Source organism: Athene cunicularia, assembly GCF_003259725.1.
Source record: "Athene cunicularia isolate RWA chromosome 23 unlocalized genomic scaffold, athCun1 chr23_part1, whole genome shotgun sequence".
NCBI classification, from domain to species: domain Eukaryota; kingdom Metazoa; phylum Chordata; class Aves; order Strigiformes; family Strigidae; genus Athene; species Athene cunicularia.
In genome coordinates this window covers 5,582,512-5,603,453 of record NW_020799130.1, presented here as the reverse complement: position 1 = coordinate 5,603,453, position 20,942 = coordinate 5,582,512, and the positions used below count along the sequence as shown (strand labels likewise).

The 20,942-nt window shown below is 48.9% G+C and overlaps 1 protein-coding gene across 1 annotated transcript in view; it reads right to left on the bottom strand.

Annotated features, from left to right (window-relative positions):
- SCMH1 (Scm polycomb group protein homolog 1) overlaps positions 1–20,942 on the bottom strand; it is a 55,325-nt gene that overhangs the window by 27,216 nt on the left and 7,167 nt on the right. The window contains exons 4-8 of the mRNA XM_026863242.1: positions 20,687–20,755; positions 14,672–14,742; positions 13,658–13,892; positions 10,566–10,654; positions 9,367–9,610 (exon numbers count right to left, since the gene is read on the bottom strand). Coding sequence (XP_026719043.1) covers positions 9,367–9,610; positions 10,566–10,654; positions 13,658–13,892; positions 14,672–14,742; positions 20,687–20,755 — 708 coding nt within the window. The remainder of the gene's footprint in view (positions 1–9,366; positions 9,611–10,565; positions 10,655–13,657; positions 13,893–14,671; positions 14,743–20,686; positions 20,756–20,942) is intronic.

Here is a 20,942-nt window from a genome sequence, read left to right as displayed (position 1 = left end):
CCCCCCCTTCCTCCTTTCTCCCAGCTTTATACTGAGCAGACGTCACAGGGTCTGGAATATCCCTTGGGTCAGCTGGGGTCAGCTGTCCTGGCTGTGTCCCCTCCTGAGATCTTGCCCACCCCGTCCCACTGGGGGAAATGTCGGAAAGAGCCTTGGTGCTGTGTAAGCACTGCTCAGCAGTAGCCACCGCACCAGGGTGCTGCCAACACCCTGAAGCTCCCAGCATAAACCACAGCTCCATGGGGCTGCTGTAGGGGAAAACCAATCCCAGCTCAACCAGACACAGTACAGGTTCAAATGCAGAAGACAAGCAAATGCCAAATTTGTCTATAATCACCCTCCTCAGCAGTTCTCCTCCCATCCCCATCCCACTACCTCGCAATGCACCCTGGGTTCTTGCTTGCTATGATCCCCCTATTAGTCTCATCTTCTCCAGTCCACTGCAAAAATAAAGCTGTTGTAACAGCTGTTGTTTGAATCAGCTGTGAAGCAGCCATGGAATTAAAACAGAGGAATTCTGAACTACAAAAAAAGAAACGAAAAATGAGCTGGGCAGCTCCAGCGTGAGAGACACATCAGCAGAGTTGAAACTCAAGCTCCTGACTGAGGGGATGCACTAGTGAATAAAAGACGACACAGGGCAATCAGGGAGCTCCAAGAGAAATGGCAATGCCAATATTTATTGGCAAAGTCAGAACAAAATCAAGTAAAAAAATCTGAGCTTCAATACTTAATTACCCCAAAGCCAGGATGAGATTATCTCCTGCGTGACAGTGCCCACAGCCACATGGTGACTATTCCAGCAGCAACTGCAGGAGCCCACCTGTGAGGCCCTGAAGCAGTTCAGTAGACAGTATAAAGATGAGCAGAACTGGCACCTTTGGTCCTGACACAGTCACCAACAACGCAAATAAACTCATCTCCACACCTCAGGAAAACCATCGTACTGCAGCTCTTCAAGCTCAGTGCTTCAGGAGAGGCCCTCAGCAGAGCATGTATCCACCGAGGGATGACCCACACGTCTGGTCCACATAGCAGTTCTCAAGAAAATCCCAGAGCCATGGTCTTAAGAAGCAACCAACCTGCCGACTTCAACATGTGCAAGCGTGCCAAAGCCAACCTGAACCACACCTGCAGCAGGACAGAGGTCATTTAGTTTCTTCACAGATGTACAGCCCACGGGAAGTTTGCAAAGGCATGGCTATATGGCTATTTATACCAAGCTAGCTCAAGGACATTCAGTAAAAATATGTAGCATGAGAGGCCACCACAGCAAATCTACTAACTGATCACATCTTCTGTCCCTGGGAGTTAATTACCAGTGGGTTTCCAAAACCCCATGTTGAGAATGGTTTTGTACTCTTTCAGTATTCAGGCTATTCAGGACTGTTCCTGGGGTTTCTGCGTGTTCTGATCTTTTCTGAAGCTCTTTTTTTAGCTTTGGCTTCCTGGTTAAATATTAGCAGAAAACCTTCAACATATCAGTTCACAAAGAACAAGGAGACTGCTAGGTGGGTGCGGTTTATTCCACATTTTGTTCTTTTTTAAAGCTGTTCAGAAGCTATAAAAATACCAAAGATCAAGAGGAGAACCATGACAAGTCACAGTGTCCAGTCTTTATAACAAGTGGAGCTGTATGTTCAGTACAAAGTTCCTAGATTCAATAAAAATGCACTCCACGGCAACATATATATATACCTAGTGGCCAAAGCCAGGGTCAGAGCTGGACTCAATAGCATTTGCTTCCCCTCTCCAAAAAATGGGGAGGAAACAAAAAAAAAATATGAAGAAACTACCCAGCAGGTCATGAGAAGATGAAGTAATGTTCTTGCTCCCATAGAGTTACTGTGAAAAATCCCAGAAAATGGTCCCATTTCTCCCATATGTGCTTCGATCACCACCATCCCATTAACCATGTGAAGCCTTTACAGACCTTCGTGAGAAGTCTGGTCGATCATTCTGGTTCTTCTGGCACTTGCACGCCTCAGAAGCCACATCCCTACAAGGGACCAAGCTCCTGTCACCAACGGCTGGCACGTGTGTGCTGGTGACAGGCAGAAACTAGGCGTGGAGCCCTAAATCCTTGATGCAAAGCTTCTTAGTATTAAGTGTTTAAACCACTTCAAGTACATGGGAAACCGCTCTCCTAAAGATATACAAACTATTCCACTGGGCATACTTCAAGCTTATTTAACTCTTGCTTCCAAACCTGGCTGCAGAGGATGGTGAGGCAGAGACACCAGCAGCTCAGAACATCAAGTCAGACACTTTCAGACCCCCAGAAATAAAAACCTTGCACCGCTGCTCTCCCTTGAGTTTGTTCAATTCCATCCTGAAAGCACCCAGACCTTCAGCTACACAAGCACAGTGCTGCACCACGTCCCATCAGCTGAAGTGTTGTCACTGGTCAGAGATCTTGCAGAAATGGAGCAGCAACCCCAGCGCTGTTCATCCAAAGAGAGGAAGGTTTCAACAGTGAGGGGCCTGTGGAAGCATCCTGCCAAGACTCAGTAATGCCCTGAGATTATGAAACCCTCTTTTGGGCCAGGAAGCAGGATGGAAAAGGGAAGGAAACATCCTGAATACAACCCAGCCTTCCCAGGTTATGAAATATTTTAGAATAAAGCACATGAGGAAGAGTCAAGTTGGCACTGATATTAAAGACAGGCTGGGGTATGGTGGAAACTCTGCCTTTCCCAGGTCAGTTCCTCTTCTCAGAGGCTCTTGCCAGCCCCAAGACACCACACAGTAACATGAGGTCTCTGTATGCCAGAAACACCATTCCCACAGAGCCACAGATTCAGTGTTTTCTGAGCTGTGTGCACCAGCAGCATCTACGAGGGCTGGGAGAGCAGCACACCCTCCTGCAGCGAAGGGCTGCTCTTGTCCAAGCCCCTAGACCTCCAAAGCCAACACATATTCCAGGACAGACATCCAAAATGAGCCAGGATTACTGCTAAGCGCCTTGGATCTATGCTCCAAACAGCTCAAGAGTTTTTTCTTGGGATCTTCCAATAGCAGTCTCAAAGGCAGTGACACCCAGACACCACGGCTGCACGTGCGTTTGACTCGTGAATAAAAGAGAAGATGCTGAACTGCTTTGCATAATCTCCTGCTATTGGTACATAAGCTCCACCTGTGTGGTCCCAAATCCAGTGACCCCAACACAAATGTCACCCAGCTGGTGCATGAACTCCAAATCCCAGCTCAGTCTGAAGTGGCAGGAACTAGTATTTTTCCATCTCCTCCAAGCAGTAAAGCACAGGAGCTCACCTGAGTGATACCCTGCCAGCTACTCCTGATGAGGCTCTTCCACCCACCACCATGCTCTTGCCCCGAAGGAGGAAGAGAAGCCAAGCAACATCAAAAGTAAAGAAAAGTCATAAAATGCACATTACCTTCACCCATGAGCAGAAAATCTACCATCTGATGATCATCTTCATTTGAAGACACCAAGGAGTGAATCAATAAATCCCATGGCAGCAACGGTGGTGAGAGATGAAGAACTTTATAAACTTTCTACCCAGGGTGAGCATTTTGTGCCTCCCCGTTACATGCCGGAGTTACCACTCCCAGCGCCCCCACAGAGCGGGCCAGGCCCTGCCCCACGCTCCGGTCCCTTCGGCAAACGGGCAGACTGGGTAACGCACGCAACAGATGGCGAGTCCAGGAGTGGATGTGAGCTCCACTTGAGCATATCCCCATGGTAACTATCGAAAACTATCAACTGCTGCTTGCTCTGCAAGCAGAGGGAAACACTCTCCAGGCAGCCAAGCCCAGGGAAAGGGAGCAGCGTGCTGAGAGCTCGCCAGCACACCTGGGCACAGGCAGACAAGGCACATGCCTGCTGTTGAACCACACCAAGCACCAGGCTCTCCAGTGCCCTCCCTGCAGCTCCCCACCAGCCCCGTGCAGCGGCTGGAGGACGGGCTCTGCGTTAGCAATCCCAGACCTGGCTGGGTGCAGGGCCTCTCTGCCAGCTGGGCTGGTGCCAAGGCAGCAAGTCCACTCCTCCAAATTCCAGCGCTGGGGCTGCTTCCAGCTCTGCCCACCCAGCCTTAACGCTTTCACTGCTGCCCCTCTCCCACACCCCGCACGGCATCACCCCTCTCTCTTATGAGGCATCCAGGAGGGTGGAAAAGGGTGAAATGAACCCACCAGGGAAGTCCAGAGGAACCCGGCACATCGGCCCAAAGGGAGGAATGGCACAAGGACCTTCTGAGTTACAGGCTCTGGTGGCCACACTTGTGACCGTGGGGTGAGCATGTTGCTGCGGGCTGCAGGTGTGTCCCTCCACTCTTGCTTTGAAGATTACAGTATTCCCCTGCCCTCCAGCAGTGATGTAATAAACAGGGTCAAGTAGACCTAAGGGATGCTATTACAGTGGAAGAGATGTGTGTGTAGAGGTATGGATTAAATCTGGATTTCTCAGGACCTGGAAAATAAGCTGCTTCTTCAAGAGGCCAGGGAAGACCATACCCGCCACAGCATCTTCCAGCAGCATTACTGTTGGGATCATGCACAGAGCCACCAGCACTCAGCTCTAATCACAAATCACAGCTCAAGTTCCTGATATTGTAACATGAATCCCATAAAAACGCATGCATTTCTTTGAAATTTAAAGCTAATCTTTAAATGAGTTCTACATGCTTTCTTGGGTAAAGACCCAGATCCTGCAGACAGTCTCAGATTCCTGCTCCCACAAACAACACGTATAATCAGAAAGCCCTGATTCTGTCTGCTCAGTCTCTTTTTCCCAGCCTGTGTCCCTTTACTTGGGGTAGACAGACTCTTCAGTGCAATCACCTCCTCAGGTGAGGAGCTCAGAGCTGGAAGCTGCCTTGCAGAGGTACCTGAGAAGACCCCAGTTTGTTTTCTCTTCCTCCAGGGGCTCACAGCACTCCATACCACAAACCACTTCAAAAAGGAAAATAACTTCTCATGAATCCTCTTCCAAAGTGTTTCCCTGACTACAAAGAACTGAACTTTCCTCTAGTCTGTGACTGGTTGTGAAAACTCAAATTTCCCATGGATAAGAGAAGCAGACACATCTCCTCTTGACAAGACCATGCCTTGGCTGATGGGGGATTTCCCTCATCCAACCTCCCTGCTGAGGGCAGGTGGCCCCGGAAACTACAATCATTAACCAGCCTCTTCTCTCTTTCTTCTTTCTTCTCAGTGATTTTTATCACAGTCTCATATTTCCTTCTTCAATTTGTTTTGCCCTGAATCTTAGCAGCAGCACTTCCATTTGTGTGTGCATCTCTTGCTCTCCTTCTCCCCAGACATGATTTAAAGTAACTAAGCAACAATCCTCATTCTTTAGGTTGATCCTAAATATTGATTTTCTGTACTGCTTATAATGGAGAGGGACTCTCCAAAGCAGCTTTACAAATGCACGCTCCACTTACGTCAGTGACCTGAGAGCAGGATTGGTTCTGTTCTGTTTAAGAGCCATGAAAGCTTGAGTTGCCCACAGACTTCCCAAGGAGCAGGAAGTTTAGAAAAAGTAAAATGCACGCAAAAAGTTTTTCAAGAGTACTGTACTGGTTTGGCTGGGATAGAGTTAATTTTCTTTAATAATAGCTCCTATGGTGCTGTGTTTTGAATTTCTCACCAAACCAGCGTGGGGAACACACCCGTGTTTCAGCTGTGGCTGAGCCGGGCTTGCACAGTTCAAGGTCTCTGCTTCTCTGGCCGCCCCACCAGCGAGTGCCGGGGGGTGCACAGGGAGCTGGGAGGGGGCACAGCCGGGACAGCTGACCCCAACTGACCCCAGGGATGTCCCAGCTCAGCAAGAGAAGCTGGGGGAAGGAGGAGGAAGGTGGGGACCATCGGAGCGATGGCGTTTGTCTTCCCAAGTCACCGTCACGCGCGATGGTGCCCGGCTGTCCTGGGGAGGGCCCAACGCCCACCAGCGATGGGAAGTGGGGAGTGAATGCCCGGCTTGGCCTTGCATGTGCAGCTTTTGCTTTACCTATTCAGCTGTCTGTATCTCAACCCATGAGCTTTTGAACCCACACAGCCTTCATAAAACAACTGTTTTACATATACACGCTGTGACAGATAAATATTTATCACTGAATAGTTCTCTAGGATGACTGCCTGGCTCAGTAAGAACGGACATGCAAACAGCTCTTCCAGAAACAGCCAAAAAGAGCTGATTTCTAAAACTCTGAAGTGAACCCACAAGTCATGAGCACCTCCTGTGCAAGGTAACTAGAGAAACTGTCACTAACACAGTCTGCCCTTCAAGCAGAGCTCAAAGCTGCCATCCAGCACTGCCCTTATATTCCTAAAAGCCCGGGATATGTGTAAAAGAACACGTGTGTAAGAGGCATGAACAGACCTACGAGACGCTGTACACTACACGTGAGGAGTGAGTGGGGATTCCCGGCCAAGAGAGAACCCCAGAGTGCCCCGCTGCCGTGGGTGGGAAGCCGGAGGAGGCTGGCTGCACACCCACAGAAAGCCCCCTCTCTTTGGGACGGCCATGGGACCTGCCCTCCCCGAGTGCTGCTGAGCTGGCGTGGAGATGCTGAGGACGCACAGGACGAGCTCTGCCACGTGTGTCCTGTGAGCCTAGCAGAGCCAACCTCCAACCTCAGCCCGCAGGCTGACGCCGAGCAGAGAGGATCAGGACCGACCGCGTGCGTAGGCACCCCGGGAGCTCCGTTTCCCCTGCGGCGCATGTTTATTTGAACCCCCCAGCTCCAAGCTGTGCTGCATCGAGAGAGGAGCTCCCGGAGACGCCCGGGAGCCCGCAGCCATCTGGCCGCCGGCTGTGGCGGAGCTCTCCCAGCAGGCCACCGCACAGACAGCACATCCTGACAGCGATGTAATTACCAACCTGGCGTGCAGAGAGCTGTTCCTCCTCGCCGTTTGACCTCCCTTTCCTCCCTTCACAGAGACACGTGCCCTCCTGAAAGCTCCCCTCGGTGTGGCTGGCTGGAACCCAGCTCCACCAGCACCCTGCTTCGTCACTCAGCTAAGCAAACACTGGTGGGAGTGGGAGGCCCCAGAGCCAGAGAGGGGATGTGCCTGGGAGAAGCCCTGCACTCCTCCACCTCTGCTGGCAGCCAGCAGAAGGGACAGATTAGAGCTGAATTAAGTTACCAGCATTAAACAAACATGCCTGGCCTCTTTGAAGTTCTGCTCCCCTTGAACATGAGCTCATTTCTCTCAGCCCCAGGAAGCTGTCAGTCTCAATGGAGTTAACTCTTCAAAAGACTTCTCAGCTCCCCCAAGCACCTCACCCTGCCAGAACCCATCAGTTTAGGGCAAGACGGTCAGTCCAGCACGTGTCCTGTGTGTTGCCCCCATCTTCCTGATTTAAGGGGAATTCCCACCAGGAAAGTAAACCTGCCCGACTCCACCACGTGGTCCTACAGGTTCCAGGCTGGCACACAGGGAAGCTTTACTGGAGCTGAAGGAAAAGGGGATCCCTCTGCAGTGAACCATCCTCCAACGCTGCCAAGAGCAGCACTCTCAGGTCCTGGGAGGACTGTGCTCAGCCCTTCTCCAAGGCAGGGCTGAGAAGTAAAAGAACAAGGAAGGAATTTAATTACAGACAAGGAAAGTTCCCAGCGCTCCCTTCTTTGGGTTTAATCCCACAAAGTGGAAATTGGAAAGTCTGGGGCAGGAAAGGGAGGGGGTAGCCACAGAGAGGAAAGTAAAATACCACAAAGACAAGGCTGATCCTGACTCCATAGCATTTTTGCATGGCTCATGCAACCTCTGCTAATCCCTGCTCTTGCCACAGTACTTGAAAAGTAAAGAAAGCAGAGATCTGCCTGAGAGCAAAGGCTGCCTCTGCCTGGGAGTGGGGAGATGTGGCTTTCAGGGTTCACTATTTCTGTACATGAGCAGAAACTGCAGAGTCACTACTGACAGAGCCAGTGAGCCTGCCAAAGTAAGAGCAAATGGTTCTCAAGATGGCTCCAAGTCACCATGGTGTCACCCCCACGATGGGGCATTATTTCTGGATGCTCTGCTCTCTCACAGCTTCAGCTTCTGGCACAGGGAGGCTGAAGAGGAACAGAGCTGCCTGCGTCAGATGCCATGGGTCAGAGGTTCCCACTTCACCTGGAAAGGTGGCTTCCACCTTGCTCCTGAAACCTTCCACCCTCAGTTCACAGCCAGGAAACCTCCCACCCAACACAAACATGTCTTTAGTCACTTGTGCAGTGCCCGAGAAACGTCTTGGAGATGCTGAGCAAGCCCCTCTGACTCCAGGGCACCACTGGAGGGGTCAGCCACCGGCCAGGAGGTCCCCAGCAGCTCTGCAGAACCTGCAGGGCAGCAGCAGGCAGGACTCAAACAGCAGGAAGCGAGGGAGAGGCTGGGAACATCAAGGCCAAATGCAGAAATCCAAGATAAACAGTGAGAGTGCCTTTCAGTTCCCAACCATAAACCATCTCCACGGAGGGGAGCCCACAGCTTGGCTTGCCCACAGGCTGTGCGAGGTGACCTAAGGCAGCTCAGTCCAACGCCAGCCTTGTAGAACGCAGGGCAGAACTGGCTCACATCAAGGGACAGCAGGAAAGCCCCAGCCTGATGGGGCAGCGCAAGCTGACCCTGGATTTTCAAGAGGAACAGTCTGATCAGATAAATGCTTTCCTAAGTAATCCTTCAGCTCTGGTAGAGAGGTTGCTCTCCTGTTTCTCATTTCATTGACAGGCATGTGTCAGACTTGGCAGCCAGCAAACGCCAGAGGGATGTGCATGGGGACAATGACAGCTCCCCTGGTCCTAAACACAACTGCACAAAGACACAAGCTAGAGACACATCTGAAAATCTCAGCAGCCAAAGCTCAGATCTTTGCAAGGCAGCAAGTTCCCCAATACCATTCCTAACCAAGAATCACAGTTCTAGGAAACAAGGCAAGTACAACCTGATTCAGACCTGCTTTTTCCATGTCCACAGTAGAGATCACAGCATAAGGCAGAGCAAAGTAACTGTCAGAAGTACAAGCAGGCGCAGTTCTGCAACTTAATTGTTCTCATTATTCCCTTATATCTGCAAATGGCCCAGTACCCCTGTGAAAAAGTCCATAGGAATGCGTGTTCCAAAGACGCAGGAAAGGCTCCAAGGAAACTCCTGAAGAGGAGCAGTGTCGTACAGCATCACCAGCCCTCCAGCACCATCATCCTGCCCATCTTTACAGATGGCTGTTCCTCAGCACCTCGACGCCAGGCTATCACACTGCTCACAGGTATGATCATCTGTACCTGTACCATGCACGAAGCAGCATAAGAAAGCCAGACAGGGCACCCAGATGTCCTTGCTGCTAGCCTCTGCCTGCTTTGCTGCTCTTTGAGAGCTGAGTGGAGGAAGAAGACAGCTAAGCAACAACATGGGCCTTACCTTTTGTTCCAGGGGGCTGCAGATTATCTCCAGTCAGCGAGCACCAGCCTACGGGAAAGATGTCCCGGGAATCATATCGGCACCAGTAATCGAAGGCACCTCTCCAGCCATCAAATGTTATGAGGACCTCAGAACCTCTCACCTCCCCAATGGTGGCCGGGCAGATGAAGTGAGGGTTCTTCCTGTCCACTGCCTCCAGCTTCATACCTGTCTTGAAGAAGTTTTGGGATGGAGATGGTGGTTCCTATAAGGAGAAGTTGAAAATGTGCTCAAAGAGGATATGCCAGTGTCTCAGCAGACCAGGGCTGCCCCCTCCATCAGCAAACTCACCTCCACGAGCAGATGAAGAAGGGAGCTAGTGGGCTGGATCTGAACCCCACCTAGGTGTGCACACCTTGGCTTAGCTAAACAACCATGTGCCCTTTAAGTCAAGAGGCAACTACGTCCACTGCTGACTGCTCTGCCACCACCCGACTGCTGGACTAATCCCAGGCAGTGCTACTTCCATGCTGCACACTGTCACAGCTCCATCATGCTACACAGGCAGAAAATAACACCCCAAAGAGAAGAGCCTCTGTAGGATACTCTCACCTTGTGATCTCAGAGCAGAAAAAACTGAGATGTGACAGTCTCCCTCTATTATTTCCCCACCTTCAGCTTGGCTAGACATGTGAGAGATCCACCATCCATTCTTGTCTAGGGCTTGCTCCTCCTAGTCCTTTATACTTGGGATGCACTAAAGCCACCAACCATCCCATACCACAGCATGTGCCTCTGGACTGGCTTGTCTCTCTCTGACTTCAGGGTGTGAGAACACAAAATATGAAATCATACTTGCAGTGCTACCTCACAGCAGCATTTGCACTCCTTACAAGCTCTGGTACATTAAAGAGAGAGGTGCTGACTTTAACATATATCATTCCTGAATTTGAGCAACACCTGCAGCCCCAGCGAAAAACATGCACATCTCTCAAGCCCAAGACAGTTTTTTAGACTTCTGTCTGCACCCTGACAGCGCTGTGACACAGCCACAGAGGGCACAGGTCTGTCCTAGAGAGGCAGCACCATGGCAAAGCTGGGCAAGGTTCATCTCCTCTGGGATCAGCACATCTCACACAAGGCACCAGGTGTGATTTTGGTGCTTTGCTGTAAAGGGGACATGCCAGAAGGATGTCTTCACAAACAGTACAGTAAAATACCTTATGAAAAATCCGGACAGGAGCCATCTCTGCTCCATTCAGAGTCTTCAGAAGGAACATGGGCCAAGAGGAGGCATTCAGCCGAAAACCTAAAGAGAAGGAAGCAGAGACAGAGACTTTAAGGCTGTGGGGACCACTGGGCCTGGCAGCACAAGCCTGCCCTGATGGGAACCTTGCAGCAGGCACATACTGTGATCCCACATCACCACCCTCCTCATGCTGGAGAGTCAGCTTTGACCTTTTCCACATACTCTGAATGCATACCGTTATTGAAAAGAAACATCTGGAAATGGATGTTTGACTGCAATGTTCGCTTATCATAACAAAAGTCTGTACATCAACCATACAGGCAAAGCACTTTGTGCAGCACTAGTGCTGACAGCTTCAGTGATCCTACTACAGGGGAGACATGAATCAGCAAGTGCACACTCAGGCTATGAAATTTCTTCCTCAGTAGGGAATCTCAGCTTCTGGGTGGCCTCCTACACCTTTCAGAGTGAGCTGCAGGCAAGCTAACTGGAAGAAATAAAGAAGCTGTGACTTGGCTGCGAAAGAGACTTTACCCTTACAGAAAAGGATGGCAGGTTTTGGCTCAACACTTTCTGTGAAAAAAAGTAGAGAAATAACAGGAAGGAGCTTATGGGAAGACAAAAAAAAAATCAAATTCACATGCTCTGAGTCTATGACACTGAGTCTGACTGCACAACTGACAAAAGATTCCAGGCACCACAAAACACCGTCCTGGCTAAACGTGCATCTTTCTGTACAGGCAGTTTCTGTCACTCAGCCGAACACAGCATTGCACTTTCTGTATCTGCGGTGTTTTGAAGGTAACCCTGGGACTGGACCTAGACAGAGAGCGTCTCATGATGATTAACAGGGCAAAGCTCTGCCACGGTTGAAATGCCAGAACACAACCAGCTCAGTACAGGCCACCCTACCAGCCCCACCAACTCTGTCAGCGCAGCTTGGAAACCGAACAAGCTAGCCACAGATCTCAGGGGAGGGGAGAGCTAAGCTCCCAGAGAGGCAAAGATAACCTTCTACCTGAATTATCTATATAAAGAAGGGGAGCAGCAGCAGATGTGTACACATGGAAGAAACTACAAGCAACACAGAAAATCCTTGCTGGGTTTTCTGGACCCTTGCACCCCACAGGCAGAAAGGACAACTGCAGAACTAGCTATTTGTAACCTGTCTTTATGCTGGGTGCAAGAGAACCACTCCTGTCTGGCCCAAGGTTAAGCAGGCGATACAGATCAGAGCTGGGCACACAGACTTCTAGAGCATGAACCCTCTCCTCTGGCACAGTGAGACATGAATTCTGCTCTGCAACTCGATTATACTTATTGCCATCTGCCGGCAAAGCCCAGGCAAGACACAGGAGGAACGGATCACTGCCAGCTAGGACAGGCACCCCACGCCTCCTGGGCACGCCGCAGCACTGCTGTGAGCTGCACCTTGGGACCAAGGTTTCAAAGTGATGTCTGCAAACGGACAGCAGCATGTGTGAAAGTAACATAAAAAATGGCAGCTTTAATGTTAATAGCTGCAGCAGGTTCTGCCTGTAGCAATTATGAAAGGAAAGGGTATAATTAGAATTGCATATAGACAGCTTCGTGTGGTGTGATGTGCCAAAATGTGCACCTGCTGATGTTTCTTCCTTCTTCAGAAAGGTCAGTCCCAAGTATCCCATTGCAATTTAGACTGTTCTTCCACCAAAGCTCACAAATGGTGCTCCAGGAAAAAGCACAAATAAAAATATTCCTAACTCAAGGTATCCTCTTGAAGGTTTCTTGCATCACTATAGATTGGCTTGACATTATTTGGGGATATGCTAATTGAGAGAGATTTATGAAGACACTTCAAAAAGAATGGGCAGCAGAATGTAAAAGAAGGTTAACCTTGCTGCTTAATCAGGAAAGAACCAGCAAGTCAGCTCATCATTTGGCCAGTGGGGGGGAAAAAAAAAAAAAAAAAAAAAAAAAGTGTGTTAGTGTATTCAACTTAAGACAAGGCTGGAAGAAGTGTTTGACTGTCCAGGTTATTTATAAAGCTGCGGCCAAGTAAAATTAAATAAATAAACAAATGAAATATCAGAGGTATCCCTTCACATGAGACAGGACTTTAATCACTGGGAGCCTTTTCAGACCCTGCGTTTCCCCGTCAGATGGTCTCCAGCTAACCTGCTATTGCCCCAAAGACACTCGGGCACAAATACACTTAGACAGCATGAATGCAAATTTACATGCTTTTGAATTCACAGTGTCAGGATTAGCGATGATACAGTAGATGCCTCATCCCCAATTGGTTTCTTGGTTATTCTCTACATCAAGTTTTACAGATCCCCAGCAAAGCAACTTCATGCAGACACCAGTACTGTGCTGGGCTCAAAGGGGGAGCGGAGGAGAGAGCCCTGATGGATGGCAGCCGTTCCATGGCAAGCACACCTTGGAGATGACAGCACTTGCAAGCAGAAGCCTGAAGCAGTGGAATGACCAGAGCTATGTGCCAGCACTGTCTGTGTGACTGTGTGGTGTCTCCCAGAAAAAAATCAACTGGATTCATTCTGTCCTTATACAGGCAACCCCCCAGAAAAGGCCACCAGAGTCCTTCTGCCTTCAGCACTACGGCCCATGCCCCTGGGACACCAGGATATCAGGGTGACCCTTGATGGCCTGTGTGTCCTCTGGGAAGCAGAGTGGCTCTGGCATTCTTTCACATAAACGCATGGAAAATGTGTTGTTCCTTTGGGGTACACATGGAAAATTTCAGAAGGCTTAAGAGCACAGTCAGCATGGGCTAATCCTGAGCTTGAACTGCGGGGAGTGCAAGCAGCCCACCTAGGTGCAAAGAGCCCTTTCATCTACACTCTAAAGCAGGTCCCTATCCATGCCATGATGTCCACATGCAAATACAGACCTGGAGTGGGATGCATCTGTTTAACAGCCCAAGCTAACAGGGCTGGTCTACATCACAGTAGTAGGCAGGGTAGACAGTCCATGGGTCTCTGTCTCAAGCACAGAAATATATTCTAGAGTTTTCCCTACAGGTAACATAGGTGCTTGCTGGACACTTGAACTTCAGCTCACCCAGTGGAGGCTGCAGCATTCCTCCATTCTTCTCACAGTTTCCTATGGGCTGGATTTCAGCAGAGTCCACCAGCCGCCAGAAGTCATTCTTGTTATCGCTGCCATCGAGGCGCAGGCGGAGGCGTGCGCCTGTCAGACCCACCACCGTGGCAATGCAGGTGGAGGTTGTGTTCCTGGGGTCCTGGGCTTCTAGTTTCATACTGATCTTGAATTCATTTGCAGGTGGAGTGTATGACTGCAAAGAGAAAAACAGGGACCCAGTTATAGACAGGATTTCCAATACATGCACCACCTCAGTCAAAAAGCTTAAGCCCTAAGAGCATCAAAACTGATTCTACCCAAGACAGACAGCACCCTCCAAGCACAGCATGGGAGCAGACACCACAGAGCAGCAAAGAAAGTTCAGCAAGTCCTGGCAGATCTGCAGCCCAGACCACCGTCTTTCAGTACTGCATCATCTAGACAACTAGACCTGCCCTTTTCTCTTAGCCCCTTTCTCGGGAGAATCACCCAGCTGATCCAAGACCCAAACAGGCACTGCCCTGTGCTGCTGTCCCTCCATCCCAATCCAGGTGTACCAAGCCCATTCACTCCTGTGTCCCTGCACTCAATACATCCACCTCTGTGCTCATGTACCTGATGCTCAAGGGGCTGCTATTCCATTCCCAAAGGTCAGGTGGATTCTGCAGAAAATCTCCTTGCTGAGCAGGATCTACCAAAAGCCAGATCACAGCCTACTCAGAACATTTTCTCCATTTACTCTGCTTGGCAGAATAAAAACATTCTTGTGTTCCCATCCATGCACATCTGAGAGTAAAACCTTCTGTACTACTCTAACATCCAGAGTGTCTAAATGCACCTTTTTAATCTCTGCTTCAGAACACTTGTACTTATATTAAGCTTCCAATATCCTTAAGATTCTTCCTTGACAAAAAAGGGGCCTACCCCAGGCACAGGACTCCTGAATCACCAATGGACCATTGCCCTTGACCTTTCTTGTGTTCACCCTCTTACCTGCTTGAAGCAATGGGCAGGAGCTGGGATGGCACAGGTCTCCTTCAGGTATTTCTCCCAGGTGAAGTGACCTGAGAAGAGAAAATAGAAGGATTCAAATAAGAACCGACAAGCAAAAATCTCAGAAAGAGATGGCTGGACTCCTAACACTGGCAGTTCTCCACATCTCACAGAGGAGGTGCTCACAGGCAACACGTTTTCATCAAGATCCTCTGATGTTTGTGACCACAGAAGATTTACAACTGCAGCTGACAGGCAAAACAAAGCGCGGCGCTGCCTACGGCATCTTACTGCCTCCGCGCTGCTGAGACGGGTCTGCAAAAAGTGAGGATAACAACCTCCAACTTAATATAAAACACCAAGCACAGATGGGAATCCGAGGAGCCTTGCAGACAACCGCCTCTTAAAAATCATTCGTTAAACTCATTGCTCAGTCTGGGGATTTAGAACAGTCACTGTGGGCTAAATGCAGCCCAAATTAACAGGAAACTGCGCTGTGCTGACTTCAGAGCTCCCCTGGTCCGCAGGCACACAGCCTGCCCCACCAGCCAGCAGCTCGGAGCAGGCATCTGCCCGTCCCCAGCAATTAGTGGACAGGTCAGCAATTAATTTCCTGAAGTGGGCATAGAGTCCCCTAGCTTGGGCAGGATGGAAGCAGGGATCCTCCAAATGGGGATTTACTGAACACAGCAGTTCAGATCCAACACCAAAGCCCCTTCCACTGAGTGCTGCTGCTAGGGGAAGCGCATTTGATCCTTGTCTGCGCCTTCCGCATGTACAGCAGGAAGGGTAAAAGCAGTATGTCATGCAGGGAAACCTGTTATTAAATGAGGAATTAAAAGCTCCTGTAATCCGAGCAAATCATGACTTTTGCCATTTAAACTGAGCAGCTGGGAAAGGATCCTTCCAGCATGACATTAGCTTGTATTCATCCGAACGGCTCCCGGGAGACCGCTGTTTTCAAGTCATTTCAAGAGCATTGGTGGCAGCACAATTAAAGAGTCAGCTACCGCTTCCCCTATTCATGTCAAGTTTTTAATCAGTCTATTTTCAAAACAAAAGCTACATCAAGAGCCATTTTAGCTACTGCAGTGCACATCACACCTCTAAAAATTCAGGCATTAAGGTCAGCACACATTACTTTAGTTCTGCCTCATGTGCACAGAGAAGCCTTATGGGCTCGATAATCTACCAGCTTCAATCAAATAAAGGAAACACCGCTCTCTTGCCACCTCCCATGCAGATGACTAGCACACTGTTAAATACAGAACAAATGAACAGAAAAAATACAGTTTTGTTGCCACACTGGCTGAAATATTTCTGTTTGCAGACTGACAGCATCTCTCCACTCCTCAGAGTACGTGTTTCCACCCGTTGGCATGTATTTTCTTTTCAGCCAACAGTCTCACACCAGGGTGAATGAAGAAATTCAGTGATTTACTGCAATGATGCTTTCGCAAAACCAAAATTATTTTGCTTTAATTGAAGATACAGTTTTATACTTGGTTACGTCAATGAAACTCTTTGTACAAATAATGTGTAATAAATGCTCAGGCAAAGCAAACCCAGGCACTCCTGGCACGGAAATGCCTTACAGATCCCACCCCTTAACTCTGGTTGCTGATACGGGCTCGTCTCAGCCTGGGGTGGTCCTTCAGAAGCCCCTGTCCTTGGAGCACAGGGGATGGCTGCGGTGACAGCACCGGGGCAAGGAGTGCAAGCCTCAGCAAGCATCTTGAAAAGGATCAGCTATCCTTGACCATTTTATTTTAAAAAAGAAACCTACCCTCCCCTCAGCTTGTTTCAATCCCTCTCTATTAAAAGTAGTCACGGTTTTAATCCTTCCACTTCGCACAGACTCCACACCAAGCGAGGCCGTTCCGCTCCCTGCAGCAGCTCACGCTGCAGTCAGGATCGACGCTCCACAATCCCAGCAGGAGCAGTAAATTTCTGAGGCAGCTGCATGCCTCTAAAAATAGTGTTTGGACATGGAACTTATTTGAGATTAATTCTAGAGCCTGTTGGGACCCAACCACCATATGAAGACACACACAACACTAGAAGTGCTGCTACTTATGACGCGTGGTTCTGGTGACTTATTCTGCAAAGAAAAGCAGAAGCAGTAGAAAGACTTCTCTAAACTCTAAGAATAAAGACAGCGCCTGTATTGCAGAGTTAAGCCTTCCTTCCTTCCTTCTCTGTTCACTATCAGCCATTTCTTTATATAAAGACGGCATGACAAGCACAATTAAAGACTGCACTTCTCTTTCAGGATTACTTTCAAACCAGCACAGAAACTGCATGTTGAAATTGGAGGCTACCAGCACTGCCTCAGTGTCAGAGAAAGTTCTGCACAGAATGTAGGGAATGGTTTTAAATTAATTCAGTAACAGCACTTAGCTCACAATACAATGTTTTTCAAGTGGGAATTTCAAAATACACTTAAAACTTAACCTAAACTTCAACCTAAAAACTGCAGGAAGAATAAGAAGACAATGGCATAATACAGAAGTTGTTTTTTTTTTTTTTACAACAAAGGGATAATTGCCAATAAAATAGAAAAAAAGGAGGCACTTATAGCTTTTTTAATCAGGGAGCAGAAAACAAGCCCTGAGCTTTGTACCTGAGAAAGAGTGTGTATAGGTGAAGATGGACACATCACACTTGGCCCTCTCAAGTTTAGCTCCTCCGGACTGTACCCAATCCTGCTCGCCACACCGATCCCCGCTCAGCTCCAAAAGGATCTGCTCTGGAGCCTCCACACCCGGTGACCTGTCAGCCAGGACACCAAAGCTGTCCAGTGCTGGCTGATGACATTTTACATGCTCGCTGTTAAGGCCAGAGGGAAACATTGAGACAAGCAACATCTTGCTTGGCTTTCTCTTATTAGCACAGACCAACTATCCATTTCACAGCCTCTCAATATTCTTATTCATATTAATAAATTGTATGCCTTACTGTAGAGGGTCAGGACATTTTCATCTGCAAGACACTTGTTTCTTTTCTGGCCTGGGCAGATAACACTGGAGAATGTTTTCTGAGTGGTGGTCAGAAAACCCTGGTTGCTTTTCTCCAATTGCCAGTGAATCACTTTGCTTCATAAAAAACAGCACTTCAGACAGTCCTTGTGTCCCTTTTACTGGTGATGGAGCAGGAGTGTCCAAGGACAGAGATGACTGTAGGGACTGAAATCCTCTCTCACCTCAAAAAGCAAAGGGGAGCGCTTGCTCCACTGCTGCTGCTGGTTTCTAGTACAATATTCAAAATGTCCTACCAGCCCTAAAATCACCTTCTATTTGCGTGGCCTCTGCCTTCCCTTTCGTGTTCCCTCCCCTGCAGAGAACACCATATTCCCACAGACTGGAAAGATCACCATTTGAATGGACTTTGTTCCTCCGTATAACATACATCAGACCTTCTTTACAGGAAGAAACAAGAGAAGGACACTTAATGAGAAACACCATGTTTTTGTAATTATATCTGTGAGCTAAACAAAAGCCAAGGACTGTAAACCTATATGACTCCCTGTAACTCGGCTGTGAAAATGTCTACTAAGTGTGACTGTCTATCACTTCTGCTTGCCTTTGTAAAGCTCCTTACCATGCTCTTGTGCCAAAGGGAGATATAACTTGCAGGCAGAGTGTCAGATCTTGGGTCTGATATCTTAATCTTCAAAAATATTTACTATAAACAAAACACTCCACACACCCAAGGGGTCAAACTACAGTAGTTGTGAACAATGCAACTCTGCACCCTTGTGTTTGGATTCTCATTATGTTGCATTTAATGTTGATCTTTTGCCCAGAATTTAAATGAAGATGGAGTTTCTGTTTATATCTTTAACTGAAGTCTGGTTTGGGCTCCATTAGCATTTCAGCTCCCGAGGGGTCATCAATCCAACTGAAATGATACATGTGCGTTTCAGGTCACATCTGTGAAGGAGAACGTGCCCTACGCAGATCAAGGCATCCCATTAAAGTCTGCAGCCCATATGTGTGTCTGCTAACGAGCATCAAGGCAGCACATGAAAGCAGCACACTTTGAGCCAGCTCAGTATGAAAATTAGCAGAGTATCATCTCTGCTCGCAGATCCAAAGGTGACGGTGGCCTTCCCTGATGTCTGGGTGCAGTCTCCCGAGGGGTCAGCTCTCCCACCGCGATGGCAGAGCTCCTGTGTGTCCTACTCATTATAATTTCCAGGCAGTTTGCTCAGCCATCAATCCGGCTGCACGTTCTCCATCGGTAACAGCTACCACCGATAACATGATCCCACTTACTACTGTCTTGCTCAGAAAAAACACGTGAGCATGCGAGCCAAAACAACTAGGTTTCAAACACTGGGATGCTGTCTGCTTTGCTTCTTCTCAGAGGTGTCCCCACTCAGTATTAGCTTTGAGCAGAAATCCTTTCAGCCTGGATTGCAGAGTGCTCTGTGCCAGAAAGCTGCTGGAGTTTGAGCCCCATCACCATGTACCCCAGCTTCAGGCAGTGATGAGCTGTTCAAAGTTTCTTGCAGGGAGACGATCCCCGACCCTCGCTGCTACACCACGCACTTGTCGAGTAGCCGTGCACACCAGCCCATCCGCAGCGTTTCCTCCCTGGGCCAGCAAGCCCTGGGATGCAGCGAGGTGCAGAGGTCAGCGTGCTGGGTTACCATGAGCGCTGATGGGAAACCACACCTCTGAATTTCACAGAAAGCTCCACTTCAGTGTTGCCACCAAACAACAGCCAGTCCTCTGACATCTGCAAATGGCACAGTGCATGGAGCAGAGGAAAAACTGCAATGGAGTCCCCAGCACCGTGAAGGCTGATTATACAACAGGCCACGAGAGCTCTGATGGTGCCCTATAATGTCGTGTGGAGCTCAGCACAGGGCAATAGAGGACCCAGGACTTTACTGGAGGTGGTAATAAACTTCCTCCTCTTGGAGAAGGTCTCTCCCAAACTGTGCTGCACAGTACTTCAGCATAAGGGTAGTCAAGGACAGACAAGATGCCCCAGTAGAGAATGGCAAGGGTTCATGGTGGCCCACAGCCCAACATGCCCAAGAACTACCACCTGAGTCTCACCAGGCCCAGGATAACCAAGCCCGCAAGGCACAGCAGCCACTTCAGCTCTCCCAGTGCTCTAAGAAACACAGAAGTGCCCTTCACGAAGGTACACATGTGTCTCCCATTATAAGTTGTTTCACGTGTCTCCCATTATAAGTTGCTTAACCCAGGCAATCGTTTAGTTTCTTGTTGCTCTATACTTAGTGGGAAGTATGGACATCACCTTCTTAATATAAGTGCATGAAGAACATAAGGACATCACCTTCTTATACTCTGTAAAATACAGACCCTAAAAATCTGTCACTAAAGTATACAAGTCTTACATAAACTTCCTAAAGTTGGAAGTCATCTGCACATATCCCCTGAGAAATAGCAGGAGCTGCCAGTTTTATGAACTCAACCTGCAGGTGCCCATGCACGGGACACCCCATCTCCAAGGGGAGCGAGAAGTGACCAACTCCTGGGCTGCTACCACCAGCCCTCACACTGTGCTCGGCCGAGCCAGTGGGCATCACCTCTACTGGGGTAAGGGCCAAACTCCTGCTGCTGGGGAGGAGGAAGTGCAGGGCACACCACATCTCTCCTGCAGCAGGGAGGACTGAGCTAGCCATTGCTGTGAATGTGGAAAAAAAGCTTGTGGAGGAGTAAGAGGCTCCTTACACCTGGGACGCATGTGAAAATGTGTGCAGTCACCCCTCAGTGCTCATGGCTGGACAGTAAGAAAAAGATCTGCTCAACCCATCTGATTTAAAAATGAGCTGGCTCAGCTGTGTGCTTACCCCGGTGTCTTCTCAGCCATTTCTGACCATGGTCAGAATTAAACACATGAGGACTGTCCAAAAGCAATTTTTATCTGTAAACTAATTTGGCACGCTGCAGTTTCCCACATCCAAGACACATAAAAATCTTTTAGGGAAATTAAAAAAAAAAAAAAGGAGGGAGCAGGACAAGGGAGGTCTCTTACCTTGGTACTGGGAGGGAGACTCTGACGGGCGGCCGTACTTGTGCTTTTTACCATCTTTCCAGTCTATGGCTGAGACAAGAAATAAAGCATTTGTGTCAGTGAAAGAAGCAGCTAATGCACTCTCCAACATTACCTGCTCATGTCACTTGCTTTACAGGCACTTCAGAGAAGAGGAGTGATCTCCCTGTCATGACCCCAGGTAACAGGGATGATTTGTCTGAATCTATGGAGTGTGCTCCCTTCCTCCACACAGCTC